Source organism: Protopterus annectens, chromosome 6.part0 (genome assembly GCF_019279795.1).
Source record: "Protopterus annectens isolate FY-2018-M chromosome 6.part0, PAN1.0, whole genome shotgun sequence".
Taxonomy (NCBI): Eukaryota; Metazoa; Chordata; order Ceratodontiformes; family Protopteridae; genus Protopterus; species Protopterus annectens.
The window spans coordinates 1,902,496,851-1,902,520,778 of NC_056737.1; the positions used below are offsets into that span (position 1 = coordinate 1,902,496,851).

A 23,928-nucleotide genomic window follows, 5' to 3' on the forward strand; every position below is an offset into this window, starting at 1 on the left:
ACTCCCATTGCATAGTGTTAATTAGGTGTTTCATGGCAATGCATTTATGTTTTTTTAATATACACTACTCATGTCAAATAATCACATATTATGGGATCTCTAAGCCACAAGTGTGCTAATCATTCATTATGTAAGCTACTCAGAAGAGTACAATCTGTTTCAAGAATAAAAACTCTGTAACGGAAAATGACAGCATTTGAGTCGCATTCCAAGCAGTACTCCGTTATTTCCTGATAAGGAGGATAAATAGATGAATTCAGTACTTGAATTAACATTCCAGCAAGAAAATGTTTCATGCTTTTACCCACAAACTACTTTTCCAAAAGGCAATAGGTAGCCACTAGCTGTGTTTGGACTAACATATGATCATTACTGTCAATTAAGTTGTCATCTGATAGGTCTGTTAGATTCCAACATCTGAGCTCATTTTACAAAAGTTCAGCCAATAATCCTTGCATTGCATAAGCCGAAGTAAACAGTAACTCAGAAAACATGTAGGTTATTATAACATGAGCAAATGTGAAAAATAAAAATAAGCACTTTTTTTGCAGACAGGCAATCCCTTTGCATCTTCCATGTGGGGTGATTTGCCTCTATATCCCCTTAGTTTATTCTACTGATGTCACTGCATCTCAGAGGAAAAGCAGTAACTGAAAGGCAGTATAAAGCCTGTCTTGCTCTTCCTGTTTTGAGGAGGAGCTACCTGTGAAATCAAATACCTATAAAGAAAAGAGATACATGCATTAACATTCAGATCATATTTATTCAGAGCTACTGTGATATGAGCAATTAAGGCTTGAGCTGATATCTTGAGCAAACGTGATACGAGATTGGGTGATTCTAACAATGGCATGTAATCTCTCTTGTAATGGTCACATAAAAAAAAAAGTTTTGGTCTACATTTGCAGTACAGAAATATGATCAAAAGATTTTAAGTCTGTGTCCTAGAAAAAAGAATAAAATATAGAATAACTTCCAATAGAATGAATCTTTAATTGCTTACTACTTCCCTCCAGTAAATTAATGCATTAATGTTTCCTAAAAACAATGTTATACTAAATAATTATTATAATCAATTAAGCTTGATTGTCAAACAATAATAATGCAGATATATAGAGTAAAGGAGAGAGATGCTGCCCACTGCATGCATAAGACAAATGAGCGTATAGCCTAGTACAATTCCTGGACATGTTCTGATGCAGAGTGGTCTAAGATGATTTATGACTGATGGACACAAACTGCCAGTGACCAGTCCTAAATACAAGATATGGTACAGGCTTTAAAAGCAAAGATTCTACTCATTTTATAGTGTTATTATAAGGTAATGAGTAAAACACCTTTGAGGGTCATGAGTAACCCCCAAACACTAGCAAGATCTAAAGCAACATTGAGAGATTCAAAGAATGCATGGTCTATGGCACAAGACACCATACTAAGAAGGGCAGAAAATAAGATTAAACGTTTCCAAACATTGTAAGGTTATCAACAAATACCTCTCAATACACTTTTTACTTTGCTTGTGATGTTTACAGTGTGATAGATTGACTTTGTTTAGATCAACCTTTGTAAAATGGTATAACAATACCACCACACCAAAAGGATGGCTTATTAAGATGTAAAACTCAACCAAGTATTGTCATTAAATAAGAGCTAATTCTGATGATAATAACATTAGGCATGTTATCAGATCCTGTATTTTAAGTACTGTATCAAAAGGATTTATATAACATTTCCTAACACATAATGGAGCATATGGGGTCTGGATGGAAAGATGACAAAATAAGTAAGCAAACAAGAGTAGTATTGCGGGAATTGAATTAATCCTCATGTCTTGGTGTGGAGCTTCATGAGGTGGGCCCTGTTTTTACAAAATCTCACCAGGACACTGATATGTATGTATCATCGATAGAAGTATGTTAAAAATAAAAAAGACAGGTGGGTGTATAAGTCCCAGGATAGAAAAGTGACCCATCCTGCTAGGCACACTGGTGCCAAGACTGGAAAAAATGACAGTGTAGAACCCTCAAGACATGGAAACATTCCTACAAATCAGGTTAAGCCAGGGTCAGGGGGAGGATGGCCTCTTATTGTAGAAGGAAGTAGTGGTCCACAAAAAACACAAAAACTGACAGGTCAAAAAAGAACAATAAAGATGATAGAGTGGACTGCTGAGGAAAATAAAGATATTATGTACTGATACTATTATGCAAGAAGCACAGAATTTCCAGAAAGAAAATATTCAAAAAGATTAAGAGAAATATCAGAGGAAAAATACTTGCACACTCCTTTGGAGTTTTTTTTTAGTTTGTTTGTTTGTTTGTTTTTTGTAGAAGGAAGTAGTGGTCAACAAAAACAAAAACTGACAGACAAAAAAAGCCATAAATATGACAAAGCAGAGGATTGAGGATAAGGAAGAAAGCATGTATTGTTATTATTACTCAAAAAGCCCAGAATTTCCAGATAGAGAATATTTAGAAAGAGTAAGACAGAAATTAAAGGAAAGAAAAATACTTGCACAAGAAAAACTATCAAAGGCTTCAAAGGGAAATTTGTATTCCATAATACAATAGATTTATGCCCAGATGATGAAACTTTGGGCTGCCTGGAAAAAGAACCGACACAGGATGTGAGAAAATATAAAGAACAAAACACAGAGATTTTTGAAAGGTATAAAAAAGAAACATGGACACTGGAAAGAAAAAAGATCTGGTATGGCACAATATTTATACAAAAGAGAAAGCAAAACTAATCAATACAAAAAAGTACCAAAGATATTTGAAGAGAAATACAGCTTCAGATGTGGACATTTCACAATATATAAAAATAAGAAAACAAAGGGAGAATACAGAAAAGAGGATTAGTAAGGTAGAAGTTAAACAAACAGAAACTGTAGTTATGGATTATCTCCAAAGTGGAGAATCCAACAAAGGCAATATTGCAGCATGATGGAATTACAAACACCTAGATTAAGGAGCAACAGGTGGTGCAGAAGGCATCTGAAGAAGATTTACAACATGATGATGCTCTAGAGACTTCTGTAAGAGATTGGTATGAATGTCCAGTGGAAGCTGCCCTGAAAGGGAAGGAGCAGAAAACAGTGGGAACTCTGATGCAGGTGAGGTTGCAGAGTAGCAAGCCAAAGACTTCTTATATGAAGAAGCAACTTATGAAGATGGGTGAATCTGAAGAAGATATGTCACAGAAAGATTTTCTGGAATTTCCTGTAGATTACTCTCAAGAAACAGACACCAAAGAAGATGCTCGCAATCCACAAGAAAATGATTTAAGGGAAGAACTGCTTGATTTAATAGAGATGGACAGACATATTAAGATGGATGAAAGAAATAGATTACAGAAATTAAATAACACCTAGAATCTTCAAAGACTGGTAAATTAGATGAACAGAGCAATCAGAACTGTTAAGAGAAATTCACACAATCTAACAGAAATAAACAGAATATATTACTGTGCAGCTAAAATAATAATGGATAAAGTGTTAGCACAAGAACACAGAGTAATAAAGAAAAGGAAGGGAGCAAGTAAAATTCCACCATGGAAGCAACAAAAATCTATAAAGCAATTAAGGCAATGAGAGTCACTGTTAGGAGAATATATAAAAAAGATCAGATCATAGCTAGATGTAATAAAAGCAACGCACAGTATCAAAACAGATCAAGATTTACCATATACTATTGACAATAATAGACTAAAGGCAGAAAAACATAGAAGGTATGTAGATAAGTAATAAACGAAAAGTACAAAATATGCAATTTACGGATGACCCAAAAAGAATGTATAGAGAACTGGAAGACAAAGCAAAAGGAATACAAATACCAGTAAAAAGGAAGAAATAGGCACTTTTTGAAGAAGTATTTAGGAAGGCCCATTGAACATAACAAAGATCCTGAATGAATAGAAAAATTAAAAGAAACAATAAGGGTCACTAATATAGAGGCTATCAAATGAGATGAAGTAACAGCCAGAGAAATTGAAAAAAAAATTAAGAAAAGCTCCTAAATGGAAAATCTCAGAGACCCAGATGCAGTACCTGACTTTTGGCTAAAAGCATTAACATCTTTACACAAAGATTTAGCCCTGAGTAAGAATTACTTATACGCACATCCCAACCAGACAAAAACCTGGTTAACAAGAGGAAAAATAATACTTCTCTTTAAGAGTCAGCCTGAAAGCCATTCTAAAAACAGTAACTTGCCTCCCAACAATATACATGCTATATACCAGAATTGATGCAGACAGAGTTTATAGACATTTAGAAAAAAAAAATCAATCATTGCAATAGAACAAAAGGGTAATGAAAGAAAGTCATATGGAAGAAAGGATTACTTGCTGCCAAATATAGCCATTAACAGAAAATTGTAAAAAGTGGAGGACTCTAAGTATGACATAGATAGATTATAAAAAAGTACTTGACAACATTCCACATTCATGGATAAAGTATTGTTTACAGGTCAATTACATTAGAGTGACCATGAAACAGTGGCAAACCCCTTTGCAGTTGAACCATGAAAAGGGGAAAATTATTATCCCAGGGATAAAAACTTAAAGTGGGATATTTCAGGATGATTCTCTGTCATTACTGCTGTTTTGGCTTGCCCTTAACCCATTAAGCTGTTTACTTGACAGATTATGCTAGTGTTACAATTTGGCTCATAGAAACCAACATTGTTTAAAGACATCTCATCTTTTTTTTGTGAATGCTTAAAATTGTATAGTTTATCAGATAAAGAGTTGAAAGCACAATGATAAAATTTTCTCAGATTATATAAGACTGTAATTTGAGCTTGTTAAATCTGCAAAAGCAACATTTAAAACAGGAAAGCTGCAGCACCAAGAAAATAAGAGTCTGGGACAGTAATGTGATATAAAAGAACTTGAGCAGGTGGGAGTGTGTAAATATTTGGGAGTAAGTGAAGGACTGGCAATAAAACATGAACAAAGAATAAAACTCAGTAAAGAATACTTGAAAAGACTAAAACTAATATGGAAAACTGCCTTGACATCTAGGAATAAAGTCTAAGCTATAAACCAGTTTACTCTTACAGTTCTATCTTACAGTTTTGGGGTGATTGACTGGCCCCAAAAAGTATTGGATCAGTTGGACAGGAAAACAAGAAACATGCATCATAGCTATCAAATGATATATACAAATCAGTGTGTACCGTACCAAGATTATATATTCCTTACTTTGAAGGAGGTATTGGCCTCCTCAAAACTGATTACATATCTAGACCTGCAATTATGGGACTACATAGGTGAAGCCACGGTGGTACAGCAGTAGCGTTGTCACCTTACAGCAAGAGGATCTCCCGTTCGATTCTCGGCTGAAGTGCCTTCTGTGTGGAGTCTGCATGGCCTCCCCAGGGTTGAGTGGCGTTCGAAAGACATGCGTGAATGGGCGTGCCTTCGTTGAAGGTTGGGTGTCGAGCTGGCACCTTGGCACCGTAAAAATCTACTGCCAATCATTAGAGGACCGGAGTTCCGCTGTGGCAACCCCTAACCGAGAAAAGCCGAAAGAAGAACAATTATGGGACTACATACATATATGTTGACTTCACCAGATCCAAACATATGAAAGTTTTAAAACATGAGAAAAGAAGTCTAAGATGACATCCTTGCTTAGTTTAGCAGAAGTGTTTTGGTGTAATGTAGGAATGGAAATCAAACCAGAATAAGACACAAATCAGACAGCAATTGAATGTGCCAAAATAAAAGAAAGAATATAAGGAAAAAGATCAGATGAGAAGGAAAGAAAACTGGAAAACCCATAAATATAGCGGCAAGTATAGAGATCTTCTGGAACAACCTCATGCTCACAAAAATTCAACACAGGAATGCTAAGAAGAGCTGAAATGAAATCAAAAGATGAAAGGCTAATAATGGCTGCCCAGAATAGTTGATGATATACATGTTGGTTTACAAAGTCCATTGATCATGTGAGAAAAACTGACAAATGCAAGTTCTGTAAAAAAGAACTGGAAACTGTATTTTATTGAACTGCTGCTTCATTTGTATTGTTTTTTTTCTCTGTGATTGCTTCATTCTGCACTTTGAATCATTATTACTTCTGCCTTAAATAGCATAGGCTAGATTCAGACATGCTAAATCTATACTGTTTGGTATCATTTAAACACTAAAACTAGCCATCTTACATTAAAGAGGCCTCTCTGCACCCTTGTAGCAGAAGTGTGTAGTTTAGGACCCATCTGAGTTGGAGATTGCTGGAATACAGCTCTGTGTGGGGCTTTCATAGTGGTAGTTTGTGTTAAAATTGTTTAACTTCACTTGCATTTAAGCCTTGTATTTGCACACAGCTGTGCACCAAGCAGTGGGAGTTAGCGGTGCCCTGTATAAAAGCAAATGCCTAGATACAATTTTTTCCATAGTGAACAGTCAATGGAACCTTCCCAAGCTTCCTTGCTGCACTGTGGGCAAATCAGCTGAGCACTGAGCAACATTGCCACACTTTTTAATCCCTAATCCTCAATAGAATAAGTCTCCTTGATAACCCTAGTGCAAAAGCTGATCTAACTTGCCCATCCCCTAACAGTGCTTATGGTTTAACCTGCTACAATGGAAAGTCAGTTTTCCAACATTTCTCCAACCAACCTGCTTGACATGGGCATCCTGAGGAAATGTAGGTAATTGCCTCATGTATACTGAACCATTTGCTCCTACAGCAAACAAATACAGCATGTAAGAGATGTAACTATACTATGAAATTGGAATCAATCCTCTCATGTAACAATATTGAAGACATTAAACAGGTTGTCAGCACACACACCTCTCCTCCCACACAAGATAAAGTCACAACACATAAACCCACTCACTAAGAGCATAGCAAAAAACAAGAGACCACCCAAGGGCAAATAACTCACACATACTAGAGCACAACCAAAATCTACTACACATAACAACACACATACCAGTGTCTGAGCAAATAAGCCCCTAAGGTGAACACCTCAAAACCAAATGTCCTGATTATAGGAGATTCCATAGTGAGACACACAAATGTCCCCCTCTCCAGGCTGGACAAGGAGAAGGTCATGGTCAGCTGCCTGTCAGGTGTCAGGATCCATCAAATCACAAACGCACTCAAGTCACTCAACAACAATAATTACCGTTATGACTTTGTCACAGTACATATTGGGGTGAATGACTTGAGAAGTACCTCCCTAGACTATATGAAGACAGACATGCCTGAACTCTCAGACTATGTGTCCCAGGCAGGTATGTCCTTAGCCTTACACAGCATTCGACCTTCACCTTGGATGATGCCACAATATAAACAAAAAATGATTGACTTCAACAATTGGCTTAGCTTCTGGTGTCAATCCATGGGCATCCAGTATCTGTCAGCCTGGGAAGACATGGTCTACAGACCACAATATTTTGCCAGAGATGGTCTTCATCTGTCTCCTCTAGGCTTTTGAATACTGGCAAAGATGCTTGCCTCCCCCTATAGTGCCTTTTTTAGGCAATACCAAAACAACAAAACTTCCGACATAAAAAATCCACTACAGACAAACTCAAGGTTATTCTGCTCAAAGCTAGGAGTCTAAACAGGAAAACTGCACTCCCTGGAAGCCCTCCTCACCTTGGAAGATGCTGATGTCTGTGCAGTCACCAAGACTTTGTTCAAGGCTGCAGACAGCACCCCTGATATGCAAGGATACAATGGCTTCCACATGTTCAGAGCTCAAAACAAGCGCAAAATAACTAAAGGTGGAGGTGTATCCATCTTCATTAAATCCAAATATACTTTGAGACTGCTTAAACATTATGACTCTCTTGAGCTACTCCAGGTCCAAATAAGTATAGATAAAATGCCTTACCACATCATTGCTAGCTACAGGTCCCTCACCATGAGCCACGAGAAGCACATCGCCTACTTGGACTTGCTTGAGTCACTCACTATAAGCCAAAAACCATGGCCATGAGAGATTTCAACTATCCTTCTATCAAGTGGGTGACGTACTCAAGCACAAGATTGATTGCCCTGAGGTTCCTAAACTTTGGGTGGCGTAAGCTATGGAACCTTGCTGGGTAGGCTTACATAGGCCCTTGGGCGGATAGCCTAGTACCTACCTATGAACCTATGAACCTATAAATGCTCTGGAACAGTTAGCCTGCACCCTTGTAAGGGCCTCAAATGTTCTTGACTTAGTACTCACCAGTATGGGGGGGGCTGTCACTGCACTGCCGCCTATGTTCTGCCCTCCCTTGTAAGGACAGACCACAAGTCTGTCTCATTTGAAGTAATGCTCAGATCTGACACCTCCACAGGAGAAATAAAAAAGAGAAACTTCTCCAAAACAAATTGTAGCTTACTAAGCGATGGTTTGAAAAGTTTCAAACCCCCTGCTAACACAGCCAACAATGACTCCTATGGAGAGGTGTACACAAACACCCTGTATAACCACTTAAACAACTGTATTGACACTGCTGTACATGACAGGATCAAAACCACGTCCTCCCGTAAAAACAAGCCACCCTGGTGGACCTCGAGTATAAACAGGTTATATAGCAAAAGAAAGAAAATAATATCTAAGAGCAAGAGGTAAATTAGTCAGCAGAGAAAGAATACCCTCCACTGCTAGGTCAAGCAAATCAGATATCTGGTAAAGTCCTCTAAAGCAGTTATGAGGCTAAATTAGCTTCCCTAGCTAAAGACAATCATAAGGCATTCTTTAGCTACAGACGAACTCTGAAAGGAATACCCAGCTATGTGCCGAACTCATAGTTGACAGTACCACTCACACTGACCCTGAGGAAATTGCCAACCTGATAGCTGACAGATTTGGCATAAACCTCATCCCCCTGTCCCCACCAGTCATACCCAAAAGCATACCTGACACTTGTCTTCTCCCCAGTATCTGCAATGAGTGGGTCATATCCACACTCTCCAAGGCCAAAAACACAGCTTTTATGGGACGAGATAACATCCCAGGCTGCTTACTAAACAACCTAAAATATGACCTAGTGGATTCATTTGGCACTCTCTTTAACCATAGCCTGAGCACTGGCTTTGTTCCAGCAGACTGGTGAACAGCAATTGTAATCCCCATGCACAAAGGGGGTCCATCAACCGACCCTGAGAACTACAGACCCATAAGCTTAACCAGCCTTATCTGCAACGACATGGAAAGAAACATCATGGGCCTTATCAACAAGGACAAAGGCAACCTTCAAACTCTCAAGCCGACCCAGTTTGGCTTTGTTAGGAGTAGATCATGATTACTAAATGTGGTGGACTTCTTTGAGAATGTCACCAAAGCACTGGATGAATGCAAAGCAGTACATACGGCCTATCTACGGCTTTTGATAAAATCCCCCAACTCAGGAATCATCAAGAAACTCTCTCAGCTGGAGATTAGGGTAGCTTGCAGGTTCAGTCTTAAGTAGGAGCAAAAATTATAGACCAGTAATTTGTCTTCCGACGATGTATAAACTATACACTGGAACTGATGCCTACAGAGTTTATAGTCATTTAGAAGAAAACTCAATTATGACTCCCTGTCACCACTGCTACGCTGTCTTGTCCTTAACCCATTAAGCTGTCTACTTAACAGCATAGGCCATGGCTACAATTTGGCTCCTCGAAAACAAAAAAGAGTAAAGACTTCTCATCTACTTTGTAGATGATTTAAAACTGTATAGCTCATCAGATGAGGAACTGAAAGCACAACTGCAAGTTGACAAAAGTTTTTCAGATGATATAAGAATGTCATTTGGTCTTGATAAATGTGAAAAATCAACCTTTAAAGCAGGAAAAATGCAGCACCAAGAAAAAAAAAAGTTATGTTCTTACCATAACGTTCCTTCTGTGTTGTTGATCTTCATTCATTCTTGACAGCTGGGTTTCTCTTCTGTCCACTGAACCGACTCAGCCAGTATAACAAGCTCGTGCCAGCCAGAAACTCTCAAGCTAAGGTTACCCATAGTGCCTCTCTTCCCTTCCCTTCAGATCAATTTTGCCGTAGATATAATAAAGTGGAAGCTTTGTCTGAACAACTACCCTATCACAGAACCAGGACTAGTTCCGAACCTCCAGAAGTCTTTGGAGGTGGTAGGAGGATGGAATGTCAAGAATGAATGAAGATCGACAGCACAGATGGAACGTTATGGTAATAACATAAATTCTTTATCTAATGTTGTCAATCTTCATTCATTCGTGACAGTTGGGACAGGGTCCCTAGCTACTATATGTCCTGGAAGGGCCCTATGGAAGGATATTCCTGAGCACCATAGAGCCAAAGGATGCTCTTCCCCTGGAGACCATGTCCAATTTTTAATGAGTGATAAAGGTATGAGGGGTAGCTCAAGTAGCTGCTGTGCAAATGTCATCCATAGAGGCTCTTGAATGAAAGGCTACTGAAGTGGAAACTGACCTGGTAAAGTGAGGCTTGACTTTAGCTGATAGACTCATTTTATTTTGTAGATAAATAAAGGTGATGCAGTCTCTCAACCATTTTGACAAAGTGACTGTGGAAACTGGCTTGCCTAATCTAGGACCTGAAAAGGACAGGAACAGTTGATCCAATTTTCTGAACGATTTAGTCCTGTTTAAGTAAAAACATAATTGTCTATGCACATCCAGCAAATGCAAACAATATTCCCCTTTGATTGAAATGTTTGGAAAGAAAACTGGCAGGTCAATGGACTGGTTAATATTTGAATCTGAGACAACTTTGGGTAGAAAGGAGGGGTTAGTCCGAAGGGATACTCTCTCTTTGTGAAAAATGACGTATGGGAACTTTACACACAAGGCCTGTAATTCTGAAATTCTCCTAGCTGAGATGATGGCTATCAGGAATAAGGTCTTCCAAGACAAAAAAATTTTATATCACAGGTGGCTGCTGGCTCAAAAGGTTGACGAGTCAAAGTGTGTAAGACTATTATCAAACTCTAAGGTTCAATGGGTTCCTTAAAGGGTGGTTTTAAATGCATGACTCCTTTTACGAAGGTTTTGCAGAGATGGTGAGATATCAAGGAAAAATCATCGAAGCCATTATGGAAATTTGAAGTAGCTACTAAATGGACTTTGATAGTAGAAAATGAGGCTCCTGATTGGAGCAAAGTTGACAAATATTCTAACTCTTTATTAATCAGGGCTGAAAAGGGGTCAAGTCTTTCTTCTTAAGACCAGATCACAAATCTGTTCCATTTACTATGATAAAGTTTCCTAGTGGATGGTTTATGGGAAGCCAGAAGTATCTTTTGTACTGGGGAAGATACATTATTCTGCCTGGCAATTGCCGGAACTGGAGGTACCAAGCAGTCAACTTGAGGCTCAGTAGGCTGGGATGGACCAGCCCCTGTGGATGATACAGCAGTCCCGGAGTTGGGTCCAGAGTCCATGGGCAGTGAACTAGATGAGACCAAAGAAAGGGGAGCCAGACTTGACTGGGTCAATAGGGTGCAATGAGGATTACTTTGCTTCTCAACCTTTGCTCTTTCTTCAAAAACTGTGGTATTAGAGGAAAGTGAGGAAATGCATAAAGCAGTCCCGAAGGCCAATCGTGTATTAGAGTGTCCCCTTGTGGACTCCCCCTGAGGGGGGATTAGGGCAAAGTAGCTGCTGCATTTGTGGTTTGTGGGAGATGCAAACAGATTGCAGCAAGGCTGACCTCAATGACGAAAAATCTGCGTCACTACTATGGGATTGAGAGACCACTTGTGAGGCAGGAGAATGCTTCTGCTCAGTTTGTCCACAATCATGTTGGAATTCCCAGGAATGTGCATTGGTATCAGAAAGCGGTTCGCCCATTGGCATACTCTCAAGCTTCCTGATATAATGGATAGGATTTGATTCCTCCCTGTTTGATGCGGTACTAGATGACCGACATGTTGTCTGATTGGATAGCGATTGTTACCAATGGAAAGGCAGATTGGAATGCTTGCAATGCTAGAGGCACCACCCTCAGTTCTAGGACGTTGATATGCAGATTGGCCTCTAAGGGGGACCAAGTGCCTTGGACTGTTTTTCACTGAAAATGCTCCCCCCCACCCCATCAGGGATGCGTCTATTGTCACTAAGGCCTTGGGTTGAGGGGGTGAAAAAGGGCAATTCCAAAACTCCTCTTCTGGCTTCATTCACCATTTCAGATCCTGTTTTCAATGGTTTGTAATGCGGCTTGGGTAAGACATGGGGTGTGTTAATAGAGACCACTGTGACGCTAGCAGCCATTGAAGCAGCATCATGTGGAATCTCGCCAGGGGAACTAGGGTGATTGCCGCTGCAATTGACCCTAGTAGTTGTACGACTAAGCAAGCTGGGACTATGTTTTGAGAGAGTATCGCTTGGAGCTGAGACCTTAACCTTTGTAATCTGTGATGAGGTAAAGCAACCAGACAAGATCTCTTATCGAATGTTGCTCCAATGAATTCTAAGCTTTGAGTAGATACCAGTTTTGACTTCTCTTTGTTTATTGAGATGCCTAAGATCTGTGCCAGTTCTAGAGTGTAGTGTAAGGCATAAAGCAGTAGATGCTTGGTGGGGACAGTAAGGAACCAATCATCTAAATATGGAAACACCCAGAATCCTTGCAGTCTCAAATGAGCTGCTACTACTGCCATACATTTGGTGAACACCTTGGGGGCTGTGGTGAGACCAAAGGGCAGCTCCAGAAATTGGAAATGATTGGCTCCCAGATGGAAGTGGAGATATTTTCTGGAGTGTTTGTCCATTTTTATGTAGTAATACGCATCCTGAAGATCTATCAAGCACATCCAATCATCCTTTTCCAGAAATAGAAGGATAGACTGAACTGTGAAAATCTGAAATTTTGCCTGGCTGACAAACTTGTTCAAGATATTGAGGTTTAGAATTGGCCTCCAGTCCCCTGTCTTTTTTGGCACTAAAAAGAGCCTTGAGTAAAATCCAGATCCTACTTGGTCTGGTGGGACTGCTTGGATGACTCTTTTTTTGAGCAGCTTTACAATTCCTTGAATTGCTGCATCCCTTTGAATAGGGATTCACCTTTGCAGCTTTGGATAAAGATCGAAGGGGATATTTTAACCTCTGGTAATTATTGTCTGCACCCAAGAATCTGATGTTATTGAATGCCAGGCTAAGTGGTGCAGAGAGAATCATCCCCTGACGGCTTCCAAAGGCAAGAAATTGGGCTGCTCTTCATATGCGCTGATAGGGCTGTTCAGAGAAGGAATCCATGGAGCCCTGGTTACACAGGCCCCCTATGCCAAGGGAGGGGTATCATCCTGATGAATTCCCCCCTCTGCCCCGGGGAAAAAACTCACCAGGTTTGACACGAAAAGGCCCTTGGGACTTCCTGAACCATCTTTCCACTTCACTGATTCCTGGTATAGGATTGCTGAGGAGTGGAAAAACATATGCCCACACCAGACAGGGTCTTTCTGTCCTTCTCACACCTGACTAATGTGTCTTTAACTTTTGGGCCAAACAGAGAAGAACCATCAACAGGAGCATTGACGAAGGAAAACTTGAAGGGATCCGCAAAGTCACACAAGCACCTCCAGGCGTGACGTCTTATGGCAATGCCTACACCCGCTACTCTGCCCACCCCTACAGCCGTATGTGCAATCAACCGCATGGATGAGTTAGTGATGGATTCTACAGTGGCAAGCTGGGAGGCAACCTTCTCATGTACTTCATCAGACACTGCTCCTGCTAAGGCTCCTGAAAGCTCAGTGATCAGGTCCCTTTGAAGACATGTAAAATGTGCCAAATAATTCAACAACTGTATGGCAAAGGTCACTGAAGAATAAACCCACTTCCCTAATCTGAAAAGATCTCGGGGTCCTCGATGGGGTTGTAATGCCTCTGGCCGCTAAGAGCTGATCTACCAGTCTCACTACATCAAGCTCCAAAAGGCTCCTGGTGGAATGAATGGACATCCCCGAGGGAGATTCTGGTTGATCAATAAAGAGACTGAGCTGCTGTCCAACAAAGGGGTCAATGGATGGGGAATATCAAGTCCTGGCTAGGGTTTCGACCTTCGGTACCATGGTCGAATGACCAGAAGCTTGTGATGGAGGGGGAGTGACCAATTTTAATGGGGAAACTATTGTTGGTGCCAAGAGGGTCTGCAGTACTATGGAAGGGGTTGGAACTGTGGTGACTGTAGTCTATTCCGTAGTCAAGGACAGCACCATGGAGAGAGTCTTACACTCTGGTGCCGAGATAGATGTCGGTGCCAGTTTAGATTTTTTAGTCTTTGGTTTAGTATGAACCTGGTCTTTAGATGTTTTTGGTTCATGTGAATGAGGAGACGTTGGGACTGAGTGGCTCCTCTTCTTTGTTTTTTTCTTAGGAGGTTTTGACACCTCCACCTCAGACAAAGCCTCCAAAAAAGGTTTTTTTAACAAACCCTTTAAGATCAACTTATTTTTATGCTCTGCTAAGGTGCAGGCACTAAAGCCCTTACAGAGCTCGCATGGAGGTTGGACTTGTACATGTAGCACTCCTAAACAATATATGCAAGAAAGATGCCCATCTGAGTTGGGCATCTTCCTACCACATTTGTCACACTGTTTAAAATCTGTAGCACCTTTTTTTTGTCAGCCATGTCAAAAAAAAAAAAACAAATTACCACACTGAAAGTCATTCACCCCACAGACACAGTGATAGACAGAACAGCAAGTGGAAGGTTTTTTTTTTTTTAAGTAACAACAATGGTAATGCAGGAATACACAGAAGTGAAGAGAGAAAGACGAAGAATACCAATGATGGTATTAGAAAATTACCAGATGTAAGAGGGAAGGGAGGGGACTATGGTAAAGAAGTAATAGGAGAAAAATGGTAATAAGGGAAGATAAACAGTACTCACACACTAATTCAATATTCTATATTAAACAACTAGAAATAATAAGGTTTAAGACAGAAAAATAGTGAAATAGTGAAAAAAATCAACATTTACCTTGAGAGCAGACCTGACACTTATTGAAACTCTACACAGCAAACGAGATCTGGGGGAAGGGAAGAGAGGCACTATGGTTAACCTTAACTGGAGAGTTTCTGCTGTCACAAGCTTGTTATATTGGCTGAGTCAGTTCTGAGGACGGAACCAAAACCCAACTGTCATGAATGAATGAAGATTGACAACATCAGATCATCAGTTTGGGACAAGAATGGATATAAAAGAACTTGAGCAAGAAGGAGTGTATAAATATTTAGGAATTGATGAAGGATCAACAATAAAACATGAACAAATGTGACTAAAACTTAGTAAGGAATACTTTAGAATGCTTAAATTAATCCTGAAAACACCGCTGACATCTAGGAACAAAATTCAAACTATAAACCAATTTACTCTTCATGTCCTATCTTACAGTTTTGGAGTGATTGACTGGCCCCAAAATATGCTGGATAGTTTGGACAGGAAAACAAGAAGGATGCTTCATGCTCACCAAATGATTTATAAAAATCAGTGCATACCAAGATTATATATTCCCCATTCTGAAGGAGATATGGTCCTCCTTGAAATTGATTACATGTATAAATCTGCAATCGTGGGACTGTACACATATCTGCTGACCTCACAGGATGCAAATGTAGTGAAAGTTTTAAAACATGAAGAGAATAAATCTAAGTGACTTCGCTGCTTAGTCTAGCAGAAGCATATTAGTGTCAAGCAGGAATGGAAATCAGACCAGAAGTAGATAAAAATCAGGCAGCTACTTAATGCACCAAGAAACAAAAGAAAGAATATAAGGTGAAGGACCAGATGAAAAAGCAAGAAATATCTAAAATGCATAAATATAATTGCAAGTATAGAAAACTTCTCAAAGAACCTCATGTTGATCAGGATCGAATGCAGGAATGGTTAAGGAGAGGCAAATTCAAACCAAGGGATGAAAGGTTAATATTGGCTCACCCAAGACAGTTGACTACGTACACATTGGTTTACAAAGTCCATTGGTCATGTGGGAGAAACAGATAAATGTAGGTTTTGGGAAAAAGAATTGGAAACAGTTGACACCTCATTGCTGGTTGTGACATACTAATGGCAGAAGGACTGTATACTGAAAGGCATAATAATATGGCAATACTGATGCACTGGGTATTGTGCAAACATTATAGTACTGAAGTGGCTGAAAAACACTGGAAACATAAGCTACAAAGCATCACAGAAAATGATGAAGTCTACATCACATGGGATCACCTATTACTAACAGTTCAAAAGATAGATGCTAGAAAACCAGATATAGTGGTCCATGAAACGAAGACAAAAGTAGCATTGATAATTGAAATCCCCACACCCAGTGACTACAGTATATTATAGCATACAGAGAGACACAAAGTCATAAAATATCAGGATTTGCAGGCAGAAATGAGAGCAATGTGGAAGAAAGATAACCAGACAGTTCCAATAGTAGTAGGAGAAACGGGTCTTATAAAAAAGAATCTACAATCGTATTTAGATACGTCACCAATACATGTAACTCTGAACGAATTGCAGAAGGAGTCATTACTGGGTACATTGTGCGTGCTGCAAAGAGCACTTCTGGCTGACATCAAAGATTGAGACAGTACCAATTTCATGAACTTTAATTGTATTTTGACTTAGGAATGGGGTCCATTCCCGTCATGGTATTAGAAACCCAAAAAAACTGGAGAAATTAAACTGAAGGCATATATTTTTGAGTGCCTGAATTACCTTTTTTCTATATAAACATTTCCTGAAAGCTTTTTGACTACCTTTTAACTTAGGAGACAAAACGTCTCAAAATAATTTTTTGCAACTGTAACTAATTCCTTTAATGCACTTGTGTTGCATTTAGTCAAGGCCTGCTATGAGATAAGGATTTTTTATTTTGTGTCCTGGGAACACCTAGCCAATGCTTCTGTGCGAGACAATCTCAGTTTTCACTCCCATAAATTCATTTATGAAGTTAGAGGTAAAGCAAGGCACCACTAGAAAGTCTTGTACACTACACAACACAAGATCAGATACATTATTCTAAGGAATTTAGCTAAAAAGTCACTGGAAGATATAAAACTATGTTTCTCCACACCACACAAAACAATCTCCAAATTTCCCAAAAGAAATACTGGAACTTAATAAACAAAATGACAGGTAGCTCACCACAGGAAGATCCCACTAAAGGAGACCAGTCTTATAACTTAAATAAATTCAATATTTTTAACCAGGGTGTGCTCATACCATATCAGCTCTAAACAGGCTAATTAAGTTATTTTCTTCCAACAAAATTCCCTAATATCATATGCCTAATGAAGGCCCCTTCACCCTCCTTAGTTACGTTTCTTATGCTCACAGACACAGTGTTTCTTGTCTTACACTTGTTATACATCAGGTTGCTTTATGCTGAACATGTCATTTGGATAAATACGCATGCAAGGTCGCAGAAGAAAGCAGCCTGTTGTTGGGCTACCTAAAAATACCCAGGAAAGAGGTGGTGTTCATTTATTTGTTTACTTTGTTTTATCTATTTATTGCCATAGTTATACTGCTGCATATGTGTACTCCGTACATAACACATCTGACTTACAAGGCCTGCTTTGGTTGGAACTATATTCTTCTATTTTAGCCACTAAAATGCATATCCATACCGAAGGTCTGAACAAAATTCTTTCATCTTACAGTGGAAACATTTCTATCCATTATTATACTACTAACCTTATAAAAAGCAAAACCTTCAAGCTCTGCTCCATACAATGTATTCAGTTTAGAAGGTTTAAAAGTGATACGAAAAGCCATGGATTTAAGTGGTGGGATATCAGATGTTGCTGGAACCACACTAAAAGGGCTTGTTACTGGACAATTCCATGATATAGTAATTTTTCCTTTTGTATGATTTGTCAGTTGTAGAGGAACCGGTTCACCTTGAAGGTGCTGTGAGCAGTCACCAAAGTTATATTCCTTAATATCAGCACTAACATGAGGCGGAAACATACTGATGTCATTGCTGATGTGATCATCAAAGTATTCACTCATTGGCTCAGTTTGTGGAAACATCTCTGGCCCCTTTCCTTCAATGTCCTAGAAAGAAAGAAAGCACACTAATTTGAATAAATCAAAACATCATACTTCAAATTTAAGTGCACTGTCTCTTCAAAGACAAATATTCAGGAGAATCATCTTATAAATATGTAACATTTTTGTAATGGTTATATCAATAATCTTTAAATCAAACCACTTAGCTGGAAATCTGTCATATAATCCCATTGCTTCAAATACATTCATGTCTTAAGATTTTTAAAATGGAATTTTAATTAAATATTCAAAAAAAACACATAAAAGTAAACATTTCTAGTTAAACATTCATGGATATTTAACATAGTAGTGAGGCCAGTTAAAATCTCTTAAAGGAAGCTATAGACTCAGAGAGGTATCTGAGAACATTCTGATGATATGGCTGACTGGAAATAAGGTTTAGAAATGGCTAGCACCCAGAATACAACCCTTTGGCAGGCTTGCAGTGGGCATATAATCCTATTTGTAAAATCTGATTCAGTAATCCTTCCACCACTTCCACCCTAACATTTGCAGACTGATGCCATTATTATACTGAGGTTTAAGTAAAGAATGCATGCATAAGCTAATGCAGAGGCAAAGGTGCGTGATTCTTAGTTCTTCTATATGTATGTTATGCTTTTCTTAATACCTGATCCTTAATACCAGATTTCAGAATGTGGGTTGCAAATAGATATGTAGTGTTCTCCTTAACTAGGATTTAGTTTGCTCTAATCAGTAGTAGTGTGTGGGGTTGGATATTTGCTATTCTTAAATGCCTTTTTACGGCCCTGTGTATATTGTTTGCCTAAAATAGGCTGGTTTAAAATTAAACAATACATATATTTTCCACACCTACTTCTAAGTGTATAAAAGCTGACAAGTTTAACGTAAAATATTTCTAATTTTTTGTTACTGAGGATCACTTGTCTGTGATGAATAAAGGCCTGTTGTTTTGAAACACTACCTGGGTTTTATGACTTTTGGAAATAATTGTGACTAAGCTCATCAATAAAGTCTCTGTTTTTTTATTTTTTTTATTTTTAAATAATGTTTCTGCAGATACAGTGTCTGTTCTGACAATGGCAATGCATGCAGAAGAGCATGCATATACTCTGCTAAGGGATTTATGTCCCCACACCTTGGCAGTGGTTATTGTTCCACATCTCCCATAACCCTTACAGAAATTAGAAGCTTCACAACCTCCTCATTCATTCCACTGTCTATGATTACTACAACCAGACAATTTACTTCATATTTTAACATGCATCACAAAATTTTAGGAAAAAAAAAAGAAATGCTGTGTGGGTCCCCTAACAGATAACAAAAAAACACTGGAAAACAGACATGATATAATGCCTTTTGTTGGACCGTCATGCGTTTTGCATTTACTTGAGCTTATGAGCTGACCAAAGGCCTTCATCTTGAATTATTAATTTACTGATGTTAGATACAGCGCTTAAATATCCTATTCTTGGTGTTGGCTGTCAAGTCTGGAGCACCCTTTGGGGATGGGTTGGCTTAATGGCTAAGGTGTTTACATCACAAGAACAAGACATAGGGTTTGATTCTCACCTTTGGCAACTGTGTGGCTATTGGCTTGGCATAAAAAAGTCTGTAGACTGATTGCCTAGAATTTACCAATGAATATCCATTTTTACCTAGAAAGGGAGGTACATCATTTATTTCTTATTGGCTAAAAAGAGACACTTGGAAAATGCTAGTGTGGAAAAAATGTGCAACTTGGATGTTTACTACAACTTTACACTTTAGAGACAAACACAGTGTGCGTAGGTGTGCGTGTGTGTGTGTGTGTGTGTGTGTGTGTGTGTGTGTGTGTGTGTGTGTGTGTGACTGTGAGCTTAATCTGTAAGTTGTTACTCTCCCCCGGATTTGCTATTCTTCCGTGCAGGACTAGCTTAGTCCTGCATGGAAGTCGCCATTTAGGAGCAGAATGGCAGCGTGCCATGCATGTTAATGAAGGCACTGCCTGAGCTCCTCATCTTACATGGAGCATGTACGAGTGCAGGGGGCATGTCTGACAGCAAATCTCACAGAATATACATGCCCCCGCAATGAAGAATAGCAGAAAGGCCAAAGGAATGAGCAAGACTAATCATAGGTGTCCCCATATCCCCAGCAACATTCCCCCATGTGTACAACAGCAATAGTAAATGCATATAAAATAAACAAACCTTTTTTTTTTTTATGAACGCGATTAAAGCTAACCGTAGGTGTGCGGGTGTGGTCATCGCTTAGCTACAGTTAATGCAGCTTAAATGGCCAAAGAGGATAACAAGGAAGATATATGCAAATGAAGCAGTATAGCAATAATGTAGTGGGCAGAGAATTCGCCTTCTGAGCAGGGCATTCCCGGTACGGGTCCCACTGCAGCACATTCCATTTTCCATGTGAAATCAGTTTATGAACATGTTTTTGCTGTATAACCTTCTAAATAACATATAATTGTGAACTGGAGTACTGCATTAAATGCACATGTGAGGTGTCAGTTTCATAATGTTGCAAAATCCCCAGATAAGCACGTGCCCCATACAGTATATGTACACAGGAATCATGGATACAAATGGGAGGTAAAATGTGTAATGAATGACAACTTCATACAGCTTCCAAATCCCCCACTTTCCCAAGAACCATCAGATATTACTGTGTAAATCAGTGCAGTTGTAAGTGGGAGTAAGCACTAGTAAGCAAGTGTAAGCACCAATAAGCAGTAGTAAGCAGCATATTGACACACTAGTAAGCGTGTTTAAGCCCGTTTGTGTGGGAGTAAGCAATACGCACACAGGTTAAGCAATTCTGAAGCTAACTCCCTGTAAGCATAAGTAACCGACGGTTAGCATTGCTTACCCTCCATGCAAACCCGTGCAAACCTGCTTACAACTGCTCAAAAGTGCCTTAATCACTCTGTATCCAACAGCCCTTGTTCTGCCCAGCAACAAAATAAACAACCTTGCAGGTCTTGAACGCAGGACCCTATACACTATAGTCACAGTAGTTAAGCCATCACAGCAGTACAGAAGAATGAGGTATCACCAAACAACTCCTCACTATAGTAAAATCAAACTGAACCTGTGAAAGGAATCAGTATATCATATCTGCTATAATCCAATACAGAACATAAATATGTGAACTGTAGTACAGCAGTAAGCCCAGATGGGAGGTGTAATTGTAACACAGTGTTGAAGTCCCCAATAAAACACAAGGACCCCATACAGTGTATGTACACATGAATCATGGATACCAGACATATATATAAGATGTAATGAATAATAAATCAATGCCAGGTAAGCAATGCTAAGCATTGCACAGGCCAGCTTAGGGGGTGTAAGCAATGTGTAGGCCAGCTAACTCAATGTGCCCAGTGTAATACCCCTTTAAACAATGCCAACCTTAGGTAAGCAGGTTTGCCCATAGCCTAGCCTTTTCAAAACCATCCAATCATGGTAAAGTGCGGGAAATCGACCCTACTTAAACCCAACAGGCGGGAATACATCTCATAACTGGCTATAGCTTCCCCTTGCAGGCACCATGTCAGGAAGGGGAACGGGAGTGCATTTTCAGGCCCATCGCTGGTGCATCCAGGAGTCCAGAGTCATGACAGGACTCCTTGTCAAAGACCATGAGCAGAGACTGTTGCAGGGCCAGTACCGGGGTTCCCAATATAAGGCGGAAGCCTGGGACTGTCTCACCCATGACCTTACCAGTGCCGCTGGCATACCCCAAACTGGTGAGCAGGTCAGGCATCACTATGCTGACCTGAAGTTGTGTAAGGGGGACCTCTTGGAGCAGTGGATCCAAGAGGCTAGAACGGCAGGAGATGCCCCAGCTGTGTGTAAGTATCACTCCACTATGTGTATAATAATTGCCAGCTCATTTATATCATGGATAGGTATGGCTAAATATTCCTCTTATGTCCTTCACAGCTGCAAGTGAGCGGGCCGTGAACCAGGAGGCCCATGGAAATCACCTGGAGAAGTTGCAATGCAAGCCAGGTCAGTAATACTCCTGCATGTACTGTCATAGGAAATAAATCTAAAAGTATTAGTACATTAATTGCCTGTATAAAACCTGCATTGTTTAAGGCAAGTACTGCATACACCGGAGAATATGGCAGGAAGAGTCTCATATAGTTTGTAAGTAAATAAAAGCATAATAGCCTAACAATAAAGGTATAACTGCTGGACTGCATGTGTATACTCTGGTATCATATGGTAATATACATTTGCAATCACGTAATAGTACTGTTGTATTAAGAACTGTTACCCACACTGTGCACCATAAACAGAATGTGTAGGAATGCCTGTATATGACTGCTGTAATCCCCAGAGGCCATTTAGTACAACTGAGAGACACATAGACAGAAAACAAAGAAAAGGCAGACAACAAAACCCAAACAGCGCATGCAACTGAGATGTGAACTGTTGTAATTTTAGCACACACAGCCATGGTTCAAATCCTGGCAGTGGTAGTAGTCTGCAAACAGAATCATACCCCACAACTGTACAGATATGTGCAGAATGTCCAGTAAAGTGTCCCATATATGTTGCCTGTCAACCTGCTGCCCCCCTGGGAAATCAGTGGGATGATCCCACATGTATAGGCAGAAAACAGGAAATACAACTGATTGACACACATCTATGAGAACAAAGCTGGCACTTTAGCAATTCCCCAAAACCTTATGAGAATAATAAGCCACATATGTCTCATTTACACCCCCATATTGCCAAGCTGTGGCCAGAGTGTGTACAGTAACAGAGTGAAATGTATGTGCATAATAGTAATGTGGAATCTGGTACTGCTGTGTAGCAACATTCAGGACGTGCCAACAAACATTTCTCCTACAGGTTTGTCAGATACCAACACTGTGCCCAGAAATACAAGAATGATACCCTGTACTAGTACTGTTTACTTTGGTATTATATGGCATTGTGACTGATGCAGTTGCTCTGAATAATAAGGTATTACTCATCACTGTCATCCACACTGTCCTACAAAATATAACTGTCCAGGAAATCCTGCATATGAGTGCTGTAATACAAGTCCAAAATGTGAAAACACAGGAGAATTATAAGACAGAAAGCAGATAGGAGATACACAGCAATATCTATAAAGCACACACAACTCTGAAGGACAGTGTTTAAGTTGTAGCAGACACAGCCATGGTCTGAATCCTAGGAGTGGAAGTAGGCTGCATACAGAATCATACACCGCAACTGTACAGATAAGACCAGAATGTCCAGTATATGGGCCCACATCTGCTGTCTGTCACCCTGTCCCCCTGGAAAGTCTGTTGGATCATCCCAGATGTTTAGGCAGAAAACAAGGAATACAACTGATTGTCACACATCTATGAGAACAAACCTGTCACTCTAGCAACTCCCGAAACTGTTATGAGAGTAATAAGTCAAGCATGTCCTATCTACACCACCATGTTGTCACGCTGTGACCAGAGTGTGTACAGTAACAGAGTGTTATTACCACTGTGGTCCCATATATGCATGTGTAATCTGCAACTTTGTGTGGCAACATTTAGGTAGTGCTAACAAACATTGCTCCCAGGGGTACGTCGGATAGAAACACTGTGCCAAGAAATATAAACCTTGATACCCTGTACTGGTACTGTTTATTCTGGTATTGTATGGAATTGTGAGTGTTGCAGTTGCTCTGAATAATAAAGTATCACTGATCACTGTCACCTACACTGTGCTACATAATATAATTGTGTAGGAAAGCATGTATATGTGAGTGGTAAATCACTAAAGGTTGAAGAGGGCAATAGTCTAGATATGTCCCGGTACACCTGCATGTGGTCTAGACATGGCCAGAGTCTGTGCAGAAAGAGTTGGATAGCTATGTGCACAACATCAATCCAGAATCTGGGAGTATGTGTAGAAACAGTTAGTGTTAACAAACATTCCCTCCACATGTATAC

The 23,928-nt window shown here is 39.7% G+C and overlaps 1 protein-coding gene across 1 annotated transcript in view; it reads right to left on the minus strand.

Moving 5' to 3' along the window:
* The window catches only part of CFAP65 (cilia and flagella associated protein 65), a 2,328,717-nt gene that overhangs the window by 1,339,354 nt on the left and 965,435 nt on the right, over positions 1-23,928 (minus strand). The window contains exon 11 of the mRNA XM_044075222.1: positions 17,640-18,002. Coding sequence (XP_043931157.1) covers positions 17,640-18,002 — 363 coding nt within the window. The remainder of the gene's footprint in view (positions 1-17,639; positions 18,003-23,928) is intronic.